Source organism: Coturnix japonica, chromosome 19, assembly GCF_054131305.1.
Source record: "Coturnix japonica strain WE chromosome 19, WE-NBRP24, whole genome shotgun sequence".
Classification (NCBI taxonomy): Eukaryota; Metazoa; Chordata; class Aves; order Galliformes; family Phasianidae; genus Coturnix; species Coturnix japonica.
The window spans coordinates 1,135,794-1,153,873 of NC_140681.1; the positions used below are offsets into that span (position 1 = coordinate 1,135,794).

Sequence of the window (18,080 nt, forward strand, 5' to 3'; positions counted from 1 at the left end):
CAAGGGGAGGCTGATGCACAGGCCACGGCTGCCAGCGTGCAGCTGGGCTTCCCAGGGCAAACAGCAGCACACGGTGCATCCATCAGAAGCTGAAAGAGCCCTCAGGGAAGAGAGGCCAACTCAAGGGGCTGAGCACGGGACACCCTTCTTCCTGCCGGGCTGCTTCCCCTCCTCTGGTTTCTTTCTGTCAGTCCTCAGAGAGCAAGGAGATGCTCACAGCCTGTCACCAGCACTTACGGGTTGGCTGAAAGGCCACAGGTTGGGAAGACCAACAAGGAAACGGGGGAAAACCTGCACTGCACCATGTCAAGGGAGAGACGTGAAGCCGACCGCTTCATCGCCCTGCGATTGCCAGCCCGAGCGAGGGACGTTCTGACCAGCTACTGAAAGAGGCAGCACCAGGTTTAGAAAGTTCGCTTCAATTTTATTGCGTACAAGAAGATTTGGCTTCTATTTATTGCCCCGCCCACACCCCAAAATGAAACCCCAGTGCCCAGGATTGCCGCTTAGCAATCAGTCACTCAGCCTCCAGTCAGACCCAAGGAGAAGCCAAACCCCGGGGCTACGTCACCTCCTCCCTCTCCAGTCCCAGCCAGCCCTATTTCAACCTAACCCTACACCAGGCCTGGACCTCAAGAGACACACCCTGAAGGAACGCAGCGTCTCCAGCTCTTGCCATACACCAAGACCTGCCTATGTGAAGCCCTCATTGCTTCTAACGCAGCACAAGTCCTTCCTGTCCAGTTCACTTCCATCATCTCCACCGTCCATGACAGGGAAAGCACGGCTGTGCCAGTAAACTGGACTGTTGAGTCAGCAGCTCTTGGTGCCACCTCCGAGGAAGTGTTGCAGGTGGTTCTGCTGTCCTTTGTAGCTTCTTGCTCAAGCCCTCATCGTTGCTTTCTGCTTTCCTTCTCGGCTTTCTTCCTCAGCTGAGTAGCGCTTGCCTTGCCTCGGCAAGCTTGCTGCAAGAGGGAAAAAAGAGGCACTATTTCACTCACGCACGCTGCCAGCACAGTCTGACTTAGAGAGCTGCTCGCAAGATATCCCTGGGCTACGAACCCAAGAACAAGGAAGGACACAAAAGTCACATCTGCATTGTCTGTTACCGCATGCCAAGGAAGAGTCCTCACACTCGAGCACTGCCCCACTTGCAGCTGAGGGGAGGAGGAGCTGGAAAGGACAGGTGGACAGAAAAGAAGGGAAAAGCTGAAGAGGCGAGAATCAACTTCTCCCCGAGGCAGATCACACCTTTGTGGCCACTCTTTTAGGAATGCTCACCATTCCTAATCCTAGCGTTAGCAAGATGAAAATTCACCACCTACCTTTTCACGCTCCTCGCGTACGCACTGAGGGCCGTGCCGTGGCTGTGCTGCACAACACCAGCGACTGAAAGAAAGCACGCAGAGAGCGGATCTGTTGCAGACAGTGCCAGGAGCTGTGCTTGAACAACGCTTACGGTAAGGCACGCCTACCTTGCAATGGCCACACTTTGGGAGCTCTGGGACACAGCCACGTGTTGCTCTCCTGAGTCCCAGCTCCATTTCTCAGCCACTCACGCTCTGCTCCTCCATGTTCTGCAAAGGAAAAGTCCCAAGAGGGAAATTCAGTTCATCGCAGATATCATCAAACTGTCAGGGCAGTCGCACTCATTGCTCGGGGTGAGCAACCAGCTGCATGCTTACCCAAGGAGCAGCGGTTACTTTTACTTGAGTGTAACAGCCAATGCCTGACTGCAAGTACGAACACTAACCTATGCCTAACTCTAAAATAACAACAGAAACCTATACCTAACTCTAAAATAAGAACAAAAACCTATACCTAACTCTAAAATAACAACAAAAACCTATACCTAACCCTAAAGAACAAACAGGAACCTATGCCTAACTCTAAAAAACGAACAGGAACCTATCCCTAACGCTAAAACTAAACTGAACACTAACACTAACACTAATCTAACACTACCATCAACAAAAACATAACAAGCACCTAACCTAACAGGGGGAAGATGGAACTGGGGGCCCACAGAACCAGAGGAGCAACAAGGTGGAGGAGCAGAAGATGTTAAATAATGCCACCCAGCTAATGCTGGGGGCAGGGGCCGCGCAGCAGGAAAGGAGCCGAGTGCCTGGACCAGCGATGGTGAAGCTGTGACCATGCCAACGCGGGGCCTGGCACGGTGGTGTGGTGCCAGGCCAGCTATGCCGCGGGCGGATCCACGTCCATGGGCTCCTCTGGAGGGGGATCCACCTCCATCGGTTCCTCCGGAGGGGGATCCACCTCCATCGGTTCCTCCGGAGGGGGATCCACCTCCATAGGCTCCACATGGGTGGTGGTCACAGGGCTGGTCCAGGCATGATGGATAATGGCTCTCTTACCCCTCCTCTGCCTGATGGTCATGGCGGGCCCCCTCCTCCTTCTGACTCCTAGGGCCCCCAGCTCCATCCTCCCACCAGAAGCTTCAACCCTCGCCCTCTTTGCAGCAGGCATGGCTGTTAACTGCCACAACTGTCAGAGGCATGCGGCAACGGTGACCATGGTGACATGGAGAGGGTTCTAAAATGGCGGCCGCACTGCTGGCACTGGAGTTCCACATAGGATGAGGAGGGGGCTGGAGGGCAGGGCATGGTACGGGAGCTACAAGGTGCTCCCTGTGCCCAGCGGGCAGCCCTTCTCTCTGGCCAGCAAGAGGGCACAGACGAGCCGGCCCCAAGTAAAGGGCCCTCGGCCTCCTTCACCCTCCTTCACCCTCCTTCACCCTCCCCCTTCTTCCACAAGGGAATCTTTTTGGGCTGCCATACTGTTGTGGTTTTGTATTTTTTTCTATTGGTATTTCACATCATAACATCATCTGGAGATCATAGATTGATCAGTCAATCTGTCATGGTTTAATAATTTTGTAATTTTTGCTATCAGTATTCCACATCATAACATCATATTAAGCATGAATAATTTTACTGAATCTGCAACTTACAGAAGAAGACTACATCTCCCAGGGAACAACACGATAGGTCACGGGACCTGGACTCTATATTAACTCTGTCGCAGAACAGACTGACGTCTTTCGAGTTCTGGCGTTCAGGGGAGTGTGTGGGAGCCTTCAGCCGTTCGCCTAGATTCACAGTAGGCCTCTCGGTTACGGGACTCATTCTCTCTCCTATTTTGCTTGATTCGTTAGCTCAGTTTCAATTATATTGTATTATATTGTGTTATCCTGTATTTCGATATAGTATTTAGTAAATAAGTGTGCCTCCTTAGATCGTTGCCGCCGTTTTCTTTTCCTAATTAATTTTTTTCCTTTCGGCCTAGGGCCCCTCCGGGGCCTACGGCCCCCTGTCACGGACGCAGGTGGATTTTTAGTTCAAACCGTGACAGATTTTGGTGGAGAATGCGGGCAAATTGAGTTGCTGTTTTTCTGTGTTTTCTTCTGTTGCTCTTTTAGCTTTTAACAGAGCTACGAGTTTTTTTCCCTGTTAAGGAGCTATCTCGTGTTTGCGATTCTGCACCTGCGAGCTTGACCTTGAAAGTCCAGGCGGACTGCCAATACTCCAGTATATTTTATAAACACTGCTGAGCTTTGTTTTCTTTTACTTTTTTTCTCTCTATTGGAGGGAAAAAAAAAAAACAAAATGTTTTCTCTACTAAATTTGTTTTACCAGGGACTGTGTGCCATTGGTTCCTTTTTTGAGACGCTCCGAACATATTGGGCCATGTTTAAGCTAGCCACTTTTTCTTATGGAGCTATACAATTGTATAATGGATTGAAAGCATGGTTAGCAATGCTCACTTCGTATCTGTATACAGCTCCAGAGGGAGCAACTAATGCAACTAATTATACAGAAATGGTGATTTTTAAGCGTGCTCCTCTTTCTTTCTATGAATCCTTTATGCAGTTTTTGAATGATCAGTGGGCCACACTCTTAATCTCCCTGATCTTACTGTTGATTATTGTAATAATCTCACTCAGTATCTGGGTTTATAACATCCGGAGGAAGTCTTCCCTAGAACCAGAGAATACTGAGTGGCAGGGAATTGAAGAGATTCTCAAAGGACAGACATCTTCAGTGTTATGGAGCTTCACTCCTGAACACTTGAAGAATCCTGAGAGTTTGATTGCATATTTGAGGCAGGAATGTTGTGGCTCAGGCAGATCTCAGGAGGCACAAATGATTTTGGGCCTAGCTAATGCTTATTGGGCCTTAGTCAATACCATTCCTGAGAGAGAGAGTCTTAGAGCTGAGGCAGAAAAACTTTGGACTGAGAAGGTAGAGAGAGAAAAAGCTTTTGAAGCTGAGAGAAAAGATCTCCTGTACCAACGAGACTCAATCTGGTACGAGAAAGAGAGTCTTAGAGCTGACGCAGCAAAACTTTGGGATGAGAAGGTAGAGAGAGAAAAAGCTTTTGAAGCTGAGAGAAAAGATCTCCTGTACCAACGAGACTCAATCTGGTACGAGAAAGAGAGTCTTAGAGCTGACGCAGCAAAACTTTGGGATGAGAAGGTAGAGAGAGAAAAAGCTTTTGAAGCTGAGAGAAAAGATCTCCTGTACCAACGAGACTCAATCTGGTACGAGAAAGAGAGTCTTAGAGCTGACGCAGAAAAACTTTGGGATGAGAAAAGCTCCCTGCAATCCCAACTCAACGCTCTCCAGTCCGAGCACGGCGCCCTCCGGTCCGAGCACGACGCTCTCCAGTCCGAGCACGGCGCCCTCCGGTCCGAGCATGACACTCTCCAGACTGAGCGCGATGCCCTCCGGTCCGAGCATGACACTCTCCAGACTGAGCGCGATGCCCTCCGGTCCGAGCACGACACTCTCCAGTCCGAGTACAGCGCCCTCCGGTCCGAGCATGACACTCTCCAGACTGAGCGCGATGCCCTCCGGTCCGAGCACGACACTCTCCAGTCCGAGTACAGCGCCCTCCGGTCCGAGCATGACACTCTCCAGACTGAGCGCGATGCCCTCCGGTCCGAGCACGACACTCTCCAGTCCGAGCACAGCGCCCTCCGGTCCAAGTATGACACTCTCCAGTCCAAACACAAAGACCTCCAGTCCGGGTACGACAATCTCCGGGCAGCGCGCAGCGCCCTCCTGTGTAAGCACAACGCTCTCCAGTCTGAGCACGACGCCCTCCAGTCTAGTTATAACGTCCTCAGGGCAGAATGCGACACCCTCAAGTCTGAACCGTATGTACTCCAACTTAACCAACCACCGGGGGCACCAGATACAATGTTGGTTGCCCCTGTAAGAGGGCGAAAAACAAAACGAGTTTCAACTCAGATAGAGAAAATGCAGAAGGAGTTAGAAGAGCGGAGGGAGTTAGGAGAGCAGGACTCAGGAGAGCAGGGGGACTCAGGAGAGCAGGGGGACTCAGGAGGTCAGGGGGACTCAGGAGAGCAGGAGGAGTCAGAAGACCAGAGGAAGTCGGCGGAGCAGAGGTTGTTAGAGCAGTATAAGAAGATGTTAGAGGAGGAGAAGAAGTCAGAGGAGCAGAGAAAGTTAGGAGAGAGAAAGTTAGGAGAGAGGAAGAAGGAGGAAGGTCGCCTGGAGGAAATAACACAAGCGTCAGAGTCAGGGTCAGAGTCAGACGAGGAGCCAAAAGCTAAATTTTCTTTACGAGAATTTCTCGAGTCCAAACTTATAGATGGGGCAGCCTCATCAACACAGCTGCCAACATTAACACCTGGGACTCCTGATAGAGCAAAAGGTGAGCAAAGTATTACGACCATTATTGATCGATCTTTTAAACTGAGTGAAATTCGAGATCTGAGAAAGGATTTCACACGTCAGCCAAAAGAAAATATGGTCACTTGGTTACTTCGCTGCTGGGACAATGGTGCCAATAGTGCGTGGCTCGATGGCAGTGAAGCTCGCCAACTGGGTAGCATTTCCAGGGACTCACGTGTGGACAGAGGTATAGGCACATGCCAAAATCGGTCCTACACCCTCTGGAAGCGGATGTTGATAGCGGTAAGAGATAGATTCCCCTTTAAACGGGACTTGGAGCCTGAGAAAAAGAAATGGACTGATATGGAGAAAGGTATCCAATTTTTGAGAGAAAGGGCTCTGGTGGAAATGCTCTACAGCCCCCAGTTCAATCGTAACAATCCAAACCAATTACATGATCCTGAAGCAGTCCACGTTCCACGACAAATGTGGCGTGACTTTACAAAGGCAGCTCCAGAAAAGCATGCCAGTGCACTTGCATTGGTATATGGCAAAGGGGAAAGAAAGCCCCTTGTAAATGAGCTAATTAGCAGACTTCAGGAGCTTGAATTATTTATAAGCGCTACAGAAGTTAAGCTTTATACTTCAGCCATTGTCCAAATGGGAAAAAAAATAGTGGAAAGGTTAGACAAAGTGGAGGAAACACAAAGTGATATTATTGACAAATTGGCTAATGTGCCTGATGTAGATGAATCCACGGTGGTACCAGATGATGGAAACCAGGATTTCCACGATCGCCTATTGAGAGAGCTAAACAACATGAGTTCCTCTCGACCTGTATCATCGAAAATCTCAACCATAAAAAAGAGACGTCCTCGTATTCAAGCAAATGACAACGATAAGACACCTCGTATTCAAGCAAACGACAATGATAAGACCATACGTTTTGCTTTGTTGTATTTCTTGAGTAATCATGGGGAGGATATAAAGAAGTGGTATAACTCATCCACTTCTGCACTTCAGGCACGAGTGAAAGAATTACAATCCAAAACAACCACCAAGGTGAACTCTTCCAAACGGGGGAGAGTTCCAGTTGCTGCAAGTCAACGAGGTAAACAATAGAGGGGCCCTGCCCCCAGCCAGGGGGGGGAAAGGGACAACAGAGTATACTGGACTGTGTGGATTAAGTGGCCTGGCACATCTCAACCACAGAAATATAAAGCCTTGGTGGACACTGGTGCACAATGCACCCTAATGCCCTCAAGTCACCAAGGGACACAACCAATATATATCCATGGAGTGACTGGGGGTTCCCAAGAATTGACTATGTTGGAGGCCGAAATAAGCCTCACTGGTAAAAACTGGCAGAGACACCCTATTGTGACTGGTCCAGAGGCTCCATGTATACTGGGAATCGATTACCTTAGGATGGGATATTTCAAGGATCCCAAGGGGTATCGATGGGCCTTTGGGATAGCTGCTGTAAACACAAATGGTGTTAAGCAGCTGTCAACTTTACCTGGTCTGTCAGATGATCCTTCTGTTGTGGGGTTGCTCCAGGTAAAAGACCAAGAGGTACCAATTGCCACCAAAGTGGTTCACAGACGGCAGTACCGCACCAATAGGGACTCATTGCTCCCCATTCACAAGCTAATTCGCCAATTAGAAAATCAGGGAGTGATTAGCAAAACGCACTCGCCTTTTAACAGCCCCATATGGCCAGTGCGTAAAACCAGTGGGGAATGGAGGCTGACGGTAGATTACCGTGGCCTGAATGAAGTTACACCTCCATTAAGTGCTGCTGTACCAGACATGCTAGAACTCCAGTATGAACTGGAGTCAAAAGAAGCTAGGTGGTATGCCACCATTGATATTGCTAATGCCTTCTTTTCCATCCCATTGGCTGCAAAATGTAGGCCACAGTTTGCTTTTACCTGGAGAGGTATTCAGTACACCTGGAACCGTTTACCCCAGGGGTGGAAGCACAGCCCAACAATTTGCCATGGATTGATCCAAGCTGTTTTGGAACAGGGTAATGCTCCTGAGCACTTGCAGTATATTGATGACATTGTGGTGTGGGGCCATACAGCAGCAGAGGTTTCCAAGAAAGGGAAACAGATAATCCAAATTCTTTTGAAAGCTGGTTTTGCCATTAAGCGCAGCAAGGTGAAGGGGCCTGCCCAGGAAATCCAGTTCTTAGGCATAAAATGGCAAGATGGACGTCGTCACATCCCAGCAGATGTGATTGACAAAATCACTGCTATGTCTCCGCCCACAAATAAAACAGAGACCCAATCTTTTCTGGGAGTAGTGGGCTTTTGGAGAATGCATGTCCCAAACTACAGCCACATAGTGAGCCCTCTCTATCAGGTAACACGGAAGAAGAATAATTTCTCATGGGGTCCTGAGCAGCAGCAGGCTTTTGAGCAGATAAAACAAGAAATAGCCCGTGCCGTGGCCTTGGGGCCAGTACGGACAGGACAGGATGTGAAGAACATCCTCTACACTGCTGCTGGAGAGAAAGGTCCCACCTGGAGTTTGTGGCAAAGAGCCTCAGGAGAGACCCGAGGCCGACCCCTAGGATTTTGGAGTCGAGCATATAAAGGGTCTGAGGAGCGCTACACTCCAACTGAGAAGGAGATCTTAGCCGTGTATGAGGGGGTTCGGGCTGCTTCTGAAGTAGTTGGGACAGAGGTTCAGCTTCTTCTAGCACCTCGCTTGCCAGTAATAAACTGGATGTTTAAAGGACAGGTTCCCTCCACCCATCATGCTACTGATGCCACTTGGAGTAAGTGGATTTCATTAATTACTCAACGAGCTCGAATGGGAAAACTCAGCCGTCCTGGAATTCTAGAAGTGATCATGGACTGGCCTGAGAGTAAAAAAATTGAAACACCACCTACAGAAGAGGTATCACGTGCTAAAGAGGCACCACCATACAATGAGCTACCAGAAAACGAAAAGAAATTTGCCCTATTCACAGACGGATCATGTCGTATTGTAGGGAAGCATCGCAGATGGAAAGCTGCTGTATGGAGCCCCACACGACAAGTTGCAGAGGCCACCGAAGGTAAAGGAGAATCAAGTCAATTCGCAGAGGTAAAGGCTGTTCAGCTGGCTTTAGATGTGGCTGAACGGGAGAGGTGGCCAATGCTTCATCTTTATACTGATTCATGGATGGTGGCAAATGCCTTATGGGGGTGGTTGCAACAGTGGGAAGATGATAATTGGCAACGAAAGGGTAAACCTGTTTGGGCTGCTGAACTGTGGAAAGACATTGCTGCCCGAATAAGGAACATTGTTGTAAAGGTGCGCCATGTAGATGCTCATGTGCCTAAAAGTAAGGCTACTGAAGAACATAAAAATAACCATCAGGTTGATCGAGCTGCCAAAATTGAGGTGGCTCAAATAGACTTGGACTGGCAGAACAAGGGTGAATTATTCCTAGCTCGGTGGGCCCATGAGACTTCAGGTCATCAAGGAAGGGATGCAACATATAAGTGGGCCAGAGACCGAGGGGTGGACTTAACTATGGACGCTATTGCTCAAGTTATTCATGATTGTGAAACATGCGCCATAATTAAACAAGCCAAGAGGATGAAACCTAGTTGGGGGGAAGGGCGATGGCAAAAGTATAAATATGGAGAGGCATGGCAGGTTGATTATATCACCTTGCCACGATCTCGCAATGGTAAGCGTTATGTACTCACCATGGTGGAGGCAACCACTGGGTGGCTCGAAACATACGCAGTACCCCATGCTACCGCCCGAAACACCATATTAGGGTTGGAAAAGCAAATCCTGTGGCGGCATGGCACTCCGGAAAGAATTGAATCAGATAATGGGACCCATTTTAAAAATTCCCTTGTAACCACTTGGGCCAAAAATCATGGCATCGAGTGGATTTACCATATTCCCTATCATGCACCAGCTTCTGGTAAGATTGAACGATTCAATGGGTTATTGAAAACTATGTTGAAAGCAATGGGTGGCGGAACGTATAAAAATTGGGAGAACCATTTAGCAGAAGCCACCTGGTTGGTCAACACTCGAGGATCTAGTAATCGTAATGGTCCTAACCAATCCAGCTCCCTACGTACCGTGGAGGGAGATAAGGTTCCTGTAGTACACATAAAGAGTGTGTTGGGAAAAACAGTTTGGGTCCTTCCAGCGTCTGGAAAGGGCAAACCTCTCCGGGGTACTGTCTTTGCCCAGGGACCTGGGTGCACATGGTGGGTGATGGACAAAAATGGGAATGTTCAATGTGTACCACAAGGGAATTTGATGTTGGGGGAGTGCAGCCAATGATTTTCCTGTAAATATATAGGTAGAGTCTCAGAAAATATTTCAATTAGGTACAGAATAGTTCAATTACGTATAGGACTTAAGATAGAGTGGATTAATGTTAAGGAAACACTTTTTCTCTATATACCTTAATTAGGCATTCTGTAAGCAAGTTTTCCATCTGGACTCTATATCCTGCACTGGCCATGCATGTGTAGAGCACACATGGAAAGAAGTATAAGTCAAAAGGAAATCTGCTGTGGTGGCTGGGAAAGGATGAGTGCACCTTGATGTGGGGGACGCCCTACTAGCGCTGCCTTTCCCCTCTACCGCTGACATGTTTTCCTTTTTCTGGCAGTTTTGCCATTTTCTCAAAATTAATAAATAGTAGGTTAGGTTATAGAGTTTTGTTCTCAACTTAGGGATTTGTATGGAATAAATATAAATTGTTGAGAAAAATAAGGTTGCTGATTATTCACAATTATACATATGAGTGTGTATGTATGTATAAACATAATGTAATGATGTAGAATAAGGGGTGGAATGTCATGGTTTAATAATTTTGTAATTTTTGCTATCAGTATTCCACATCATAACATCATATTAAGCATGAATAATTTTACTGAATCTGCAACTTACAGAAGAAGACTACATCTCCCAGGGAACAACACGATAGGTCACGGGACCTGGACTCTATATTAACTCTGTCGCAGAACAGACTGACGTCTTTCGAGTTCTGGAGTTCAGGGGAGTGTGTGGGAGCCTTCAGCCGTTCGCCTAGATTCACAGTAGGCCTCTCGGTTACGGGACTCATTCTCTCTCCTATTTTGCTTGATTCGTTAGCTCAATTTCAATTATATTGTATTATATTGTGTTATCCTGTATTTCGATATAGTATTTAGTAAATAAGTGTGCCTCCTTAGATCGTTGCCGCCGTTTTCTTTTCCTAATTAATTTTTTTCCTTTCGGCCTAGGGCCCCTCCGGGGCCTACGGCCCCCTGTCACGGACGCAGGTGGATTTTTAGTTCAAACCGTGACACAATCATATTGATCTAGATAAGTCCGTGACACAGACGCAGCACGCAGCAGCTCCTGATGGGGCTCCTGAGCTGAGCACCAACAACGGCAGGCTCCAAAGGGGACCTGACTACGCCTGCCTCCTGGGACACACAAGCTCTGCTTTCCATAGTCGCACCCAGCGCCTCTCCTTGTGCGGCACCTCGGCGGATTCAACCCTTACCTACAATTAAGACCTCTGACTGAATTGGAATTCCAGTCACTCTGATTACACCCCACATCCCTGCTGCAGGCCCTCCCACATGCCCACGTGCTGCACCCAGCCACACCGGCTGCCACAGCCCCGCAGCCAGGCGGGGGGTTGGTGCTTCATGATCCTTGAGGTCCCTTCCAACCCGGGTCATTCTGTGATTCTGTGATCGGGTTGAAGGGGCTGGCACTGCCCTGAAGGTGAGCGAGAGAAGTTGGCAAAGGAAGGGTGAGTGGCGGGATCCGAGGAGGGCGTTTTGTGTTTGTGTGCGTGTCTGTTGTTTGCCTGATGTGTTTGTGTGCGTTGTTGTTTCAGGTGTCTGAATGAGGACTCCCTGTGGGAACTGGCAGCAAGCAAAGGAATGGATCGACGGGCCTGGGCGCCGTGTTGGACTGCGGCTGTGGAGCCAACGAAGGTGTGTCCAGTGTCCTTCCTTACATCATTGACTATGTATGAGGTGTACCTATATCTGTGTAACCATTTTACAAGTCAGGGTGCAGGTTTTTGGTGGGGTCCTGACAGTTCCTCAGCTAGAACCCTCTTACCCCTTTGAGACAGGCAGCTTCCGTCTGTAGCTGTCATGCCAGGAGCCAAATAAATTGCCCCATGGTGAAAAACACCAAGACTCCTATGTCTGCACCGACTCTTTAACCATTTGTTTAAGAGGTGGGTTTTTAGGTCCAACTCAGTATCCCTCCCTGCCACTGAAAGTACAGATGCAATAACCACCCGCACACCTGTTCCTTCGATTACCCGCCCCAGTCCCCTGAAATCATCTTTGATAGCCTTCAGGCTTTTTTTACTAACTTCTTCACTGCCAGCCTGAACTATCAGCAGGGGATAGTAGACAGAAGGGCAGATCAGACTGGGAAGTCTCCCAGCAATGTCCCTGACCCGTGCCTAGGGGAGGGAGCACACCTCCCTGCGGGTAGGGTCGGGCCAGCATAGAGGGCCTTCCATTCCTCGCCAGTAGGGTCGTGCGCCCATGATGGCAGTAATGAACAAACTGCTGCATCACAAAGATCTTGGCCTGATTAGAAATCTTTGAGTAATGCTGTTACAGCAGACAGAATGTGCTAAGCGCAAGTAGTCTCCTGCACTTCACATCCTTGCTACTTTGTTCTGGGTGTTGTCACCGAGCAGCGTCTAACACAAATTCTGCCCCGGTCAGCTGGCTGCCTGAGCTTGAGCCCTGATGGCAACACTGTGTGCTTACCCAGGAGCAGCGGTTACTTTTACTTGAGTGTAGCAGCCAATGCCTGACTGTAAGTACGAACACTAACCTACGCCTAACTCTAAAATAACAACAGAAACCTATACCTAACCCTAAAGAACAAACAGGAACCTATGCCTAACTCTAAAGAACAAACAGGAACCTATCCCTAACGCTAAAACTAAACTGAACACTAACACTAACCTAACACAACCATCAAAACAAAGAACAGAGCCAACACCTAACTACAACAGGGGGAAGAAGGAACTGGGGGCCCACAGAACCGGAGGAGCAACGAGGTGGAGGAGCAGAAGATGTTAAATAATGCCACCCAGCTAATGCTGGGGGCAGGGGCCGCGCAGCAGGAAAGGAGCCGAGTGCCTGGACCAGCGATGGTGAAGCTGTGACCATGCCAACGCGGGGCCTGGCACGGTGGTGTGGTGCCAGGCCAGCTATGCCGCGGGCGGATCCACGTCCATGGGCTCCTCTGGAGGGGGATCCACCTCCATCGGTTCCTCCGGAGGGGGATCCACCTCCATCGGCTCCACATGGGTGGTGGTCACAGGGCTGGTCCAGGCATGATGGAAACGGGCTCCTTTCCCCCTCCTCCATTTGATGGTTATGGCGGGCACCCTCCTCCTCTTCGGTTCTGGGGCCCCCAGCTCCTTCTCCCCACTTAAATCCTCACTACATTCCTCTCGCCCTCGCTTCGTGCTGGACATGGCTGCTACCTGCCCAGCACTCTCAGAGGTGAGTGAGTCGGGTGGAGCCGCAGCAACCATGGTGACAGCTGTGACATGGGGAAGATTCCAAAATGGCACCTGTGCTGCTGGGAGTGGTGTTCCGCATAGGATGAGGAGGGGGCTGGAGGGCAGGGCACGGCACGGGAGCTACAAGGCACTCCCTGTGTCCAGCGGGCAGCCCTTCTCTCCGGCCAGCAAGAGGGCACAGAGAGCTGGCCCCGAGAAAAGGGCCCTCGGCCTCCTTCACCCTCCCCCTCCTTTCATAAGGGAATCCCCACTTTGGGCTGGGCACCCACATGGAATCATTGAAACTACAACCTACTACTTTGCTTCTACAGCAAGACTATTGTACTGAAATACTACTGTACTTAAAGCACCTGCAATCACACTACACTCGTTTTTAATATTAAACTCTCAAACTTTCATAGCAAATAATAACATCCGCTCACAAAGAAAATGTGGAGAGGCCACAAAAGAGAAATACCACTCATGAAAACATTTGTATTTAGACATTCAAACTAACAACGTACTTTGTCTTTACCTAACCGTACCATTCTGTGCTAGAAATACGATGTTTTGCTGTAGAGTATAACTTGGAGAACCCAAAAGCAGCTAAAACCTGCTCCACTCAGTAATTTGACCATCCGCTGATATTTGGTTCTTTTCTCCCTTGCTTTCTAGTTGCTCACTCTTTAGACACACGCAAATCACATTGTCAAGGACTACAAAAACACTGTTAGCCAAAAAATTTATGCTGGCAGAATCTTAACGTTAGAAACGTGTAAATTGGTTGCAAAGAAGAAAGTGAAGACCAACACAGTAACCAAATACTAACTGATACATAAGGCTTCTCTCACACATCCTGAAAACAGAACCGCCAGCCTTAATGAACTTTGCTCTTCAGACACTGACTGAAATGCAAGTATTACCTTGTCATGGTTTAATAATTTTGTAATTTTGCTATCAGTATTCCACATCATAACATCATATAAAGCATGAATAATTTTACTGAATCTGCAACTTACAGAAGAAGACTACATCTCCCAGAGAACAACACGAGGTCACGGGACCTGGACACTATATTAACTCTGTCGCAGGCTAGACTGACGTCTTTCGAGTTCTGGCGTTCAGGGGAGTGTGTGGGAGCCTTCACCGTTTCGCCTAGATTTACAGTAGGCCTCTCGGTTTCGGGACTCATTCTCTCTCCTATTTTGCTTGATTCGTTAGCTCAATTTTCAATTATATTGTATTATACTGTGTTATCCTGTATTTCGATATAGTAATTTAGTAAATAAGTGTGCCTCCTTAGATTGTTGCTGCTGTTTTCTTTTCCTAATTAACTTTTTTTCCTTTCGGCCTAGGGCCCCTGCTGGGCCCACAGTCCCTGTCACGGACGCAGGTGGATTTTTAGTTTAAACCGTGACATACCTGTAGCAGCCTGGATCTGGCAATAGTCAAAGAATCCTTTACGTCCAGCTCCTTAGCATCAAAAGACCACAGATACTGCTGGGGCAGAATTTCATTGAAGCCTTCAAAAGAAGCTTGTGTCTGTTCCTCAGTGCCTCGGGAAAGTCTCCATTCTGCTACCAGCCTGGAAAAGACACAGAAGGATCATTTAAAACAGGCTACGCTAACCCAAGTTCATCTTTGTTAGTTTGTTTTGAAATGAACCGTAAGCTGTGTTAAGAAAAATGATGGAAAGTGCTGGGGATAGAGCACTGTGTAACTGTATTCTAATTGTATTCCCAACCTTCACCCTGCGCAAACAATTTTAAGTTAAAACCCTATGTTTCCAACCACTCAACTGCAGAAAGCATTTTAGGCTCCAGCAGAAGGCAGCATCTACTCACTGATGATATTAATGAGAGCACAGGAGTCCCTTGCTGTTCGGAGGAAGAAAAAAATGCAGAGCTGTGTTCATCTAATATGTTCCATATTTGTTTCTGTCAATCACAAAACTTTGCTCTGTGGTAGAAACTCCACTCTCCATTAAGAAAAGGGAGAAAAGCAGGCAGGAGACCCAAAGAACCTGAACCCAGGGAGAAGCAGATATTATGCTGAATTCAAGCCTAACCTGTCAGGAGAACTGGAATCGAAAGGAGAGAACGCAACACAGGACACAGAGTGTGACAAAAGAACATTGCTTAAGCTGCAATCTGAGCTCTGCCCGGCTTCCTCAAAACCAGAAGAGAACGGTCTTCTGCAGGTACTCCCTCCTCTCCATCCCAGTGAGTATTTGGCACAACTGCCAATGCCAATACGTTCCTTCTGCAAATGTCACCGTTTCTGTGAAACCTTTCCAGATGACTCGTGACTAAAGCAATTTCTACTCCCTCATTCCTCAAAACCTTCCCACACAAAAGCCTTCACAGATCAGATGGTAAGAAAGAGGGAATTCTACGGCCACAGCAATAAAGCGCGCAGAAAGCCCATCTGTTGCAGACAGAGGAGTGAGCCGTGCTTAACCAACACTGCTTCAGCGCACGCTTACAGTAAGGCACACCTACCTTGCGCTGGCCACGCACGAAGCTCGTGACGCAGCTCCAGGCGGCTCTCCTGGGGCCCAGCTTCATTTCACGGCCACTCACGCTCTGCTGCTGGACATTCTGCAACGGAAAAGCCACCGGATGCAAATCCCATCCCTCGCAGATGGCATCAGACCTCCGCTCTCATGGCAGTCACCACCGCCCTGCCCTGGGCAGCGCTTCCACTGCCCTTGCTCCTGCCACAAGACACCAACGTCTGCTTCTGACGCGGCTCCACCATGGGATCCTGTATGCAACAGAAAAACACACGGAGGCTGCCAGCCACTGCAACACGCGCGCTGTGAAACCCCTGGCACTGCTGAGTCCCAAGAGCAGAGGAGAGAAGCGTTTGCCTGCCATGGACGGGCTGCGGCGGGATTGAATCCTGCCTTCGAATCGGGACACCCCCAGGGAGAGCCTCCCTGGGGACCCAAAGACTGAAATGGAGGCAAGGTAACACTCTGCTATAGAAAGGGAAAGGGGAACTTCACAGAAACCGAGACAAAGGGTAACTGCAGATAGTTTACATTTAAAAGTGCAGGGATAGGGGGAATTACAGACACTTAGTCAAAATAAAACCAGAGAAGAGGGCAATAAAGATAAGAAGAAATTGTCCGGAGACCTCTGACAAGAAGAAGGATTAGATACCCCCGGGCAAGATGATGCTGACATGGGAGAACGATACCAGCAGATAACACCAAGAAGAAAACAGAAGAAGAATTTCACCCCAAAACAACGGCAAGGGTCGCGGGGAATGGGGTCCTAGGGAATGTAATGAATATGTAATCAAACTGAGGAGGAGACTATTGATTACGTATTAGCTTAACCTATATCTGTAACACACTTTTCTCCTTACGGTGTGCAAGTTTGGTGGAGCTCTCCCGCTTGCACCCGGCGCTGCGCAACGCTGGAATAAACATACCTGCTTTAGAACCCATCTTTGGGTTATAGAGTTTGATTCCGCAAGTCATCTTCCTGCCGCACAGCCCAGCACGGCCGGAGCCGCACCACACGATCCGGGCCGGGGCCGGCTCAGGCTCTGCCTCCAGGCTTTTGGGGCCGGCCGGGTGACTCCGCAGCACAGCGAGACCGTGGAGCCGCCCGGGAGCCGCCTCTGGGTGCCGGCAGCGCCGCGAGCTCCTCCCCCGACAGCCCCTCCGTGCCCCCGCACCGAGGCCCGACCCCGTTCGCAGCACAGAGCCCGCTCCTCCCGGCCCCGCTCATGGCCGCCATGCCGCCATGGCCCGGAAGTGCTCTCCGCCGCCTGCAGGAAGCACTTCCTGTCACTGGCACTGGCACTGTCACGTGGCTCAGGCCGGGCTGGGGCCTGTTGGGGGGGGGCGGCTGCCGGAAAAGGACCCAAAATTCACGTCTCATTTCGTGTCTTTCCTCTCGCTTTCCTTCCTTTACCTTCCCCTTCCCTTCCTTCCTTCCTCGCCCTCGTCCCCTTCCCTTCACCACCTCCCTGTGTCCATTCCAGTGCCTGGCCACCCTTTCTGAGCAGTAATACCTCGTAGTGTCCAGCCTGAATCTCCCCTGTCGCAGCTTGAAGCCATTCCCTCTGGTCCTATCATTAATGACACGAGAGAAGAGGCCGAGCCCCAGCTCACTACAGCCTCCCTTCAGGAAGTTAGAGAGAGCAATGAGGTCTCCCCTGAGCCTCCTCTTCTCCAGGCTGAACAATCCCAGCTCCCTCAGCCGCTCCTCATACGGCCTGTGCTCCAGACCCCTCACCAGCTTTGTTGCCCTCCTCTGAACGCGTTCCAGGGCCTCCATGTCTTTCTTGCACTGAGGGGCCCAAAACTGAACACAGCACTCGAGCTGCGGCCTCATCAGTGCTGAGAACAGGGGGACAATCACCTCTCTGCTCCTGCTGGCAACACTGTTTCCCATGCAGGCCAGGATGCCCTCGGCCTTCTTATTATACAGCAAAGGAATCCCCTGAAAAGGAAACCACAATATCTGGCAACATGAAACAAAGTTCTGATTCGTAAAAGACTGGCAGCAAGGCCTGAATCTCTTGTGTCATCTGCTCTTGATGTATCACATTAGCACTAGGTGGAATGCAGAAGCTTCCTGAGACGTGATAATCAAAACCTGGTCCAATGCCTTTAAAAAAGCCTTTAAGAGATTACTCCTCCTTGTCTGTTTAAAATAAACTTAGGTAATACAAAAGGTTGGAAAATTTTTGGACAACTCCCCAGGGCCGGGCTTTGGAAGGCCGTATTGACGAGAGTCAATCAAGCTCCGGCTGCAGGCGTATATGTGTGTGCCAGTTCTTTAACACAGTAGAAATCACAACTTGCTGCATGATCAAAATTCTACATGTGCTACTCCTGAACCCCAATGACTTCCAACGGTGTTAAATTACCCCTTGATCTCAAA

General features: G+C 49.3%; 1 protein-coding gene across 3 annotated transcripts; it reads right to left on the reverse strand.

Moving 5' to 3' along the window:
• Window positions 1-403: 403 nt before the first annotated feature.
• Window positions 404-17,729, reverse strand: LOC146757748 (uncharacterized). Of its 3 annotated transcripts, none has more exons than XM_085520038.1 (6): window positions 16,618-17,729; window positions 15,678-15,776; window positions 14,599-14,761; window positions 1,476-1,577; window positions 1,326-1,389; window positions 404-965 (listed from the first exon to the last, which is right to left on the reverse strand). In XM_085520038.1, the coding sequence occupies exon 1, from the start codon at window positions 17,586-17,588 to the stop codon at window positions 16,728-16,730; it is 861 nt and encodes a 286-aa protein (XP_085376164.1). In that variant the 5' UTR covers window positions 17,589-17,729; the 3' UTR covers window positions 404-965; window positions 1,326-1,389; window positions 1,476-1,577; window positions 14,599-14,761; window positions 15,678-15,776; window positions 16,618-16,727. The 3 variants fall into 3 exon arrangements, with proteins under 3 accessions (XP_085376164.1, XP_085376163.1, XP_085376162.1); XM_085520037.1 differs by having other exon boundaries at window positions 15,678-15,942; XM_085520036.1 differs by having other exon boundaries at window positions 15,678-17,729.
• Between the last annotated feature and the right edge of the window lie 351 nt (window positions 17,730-18,080).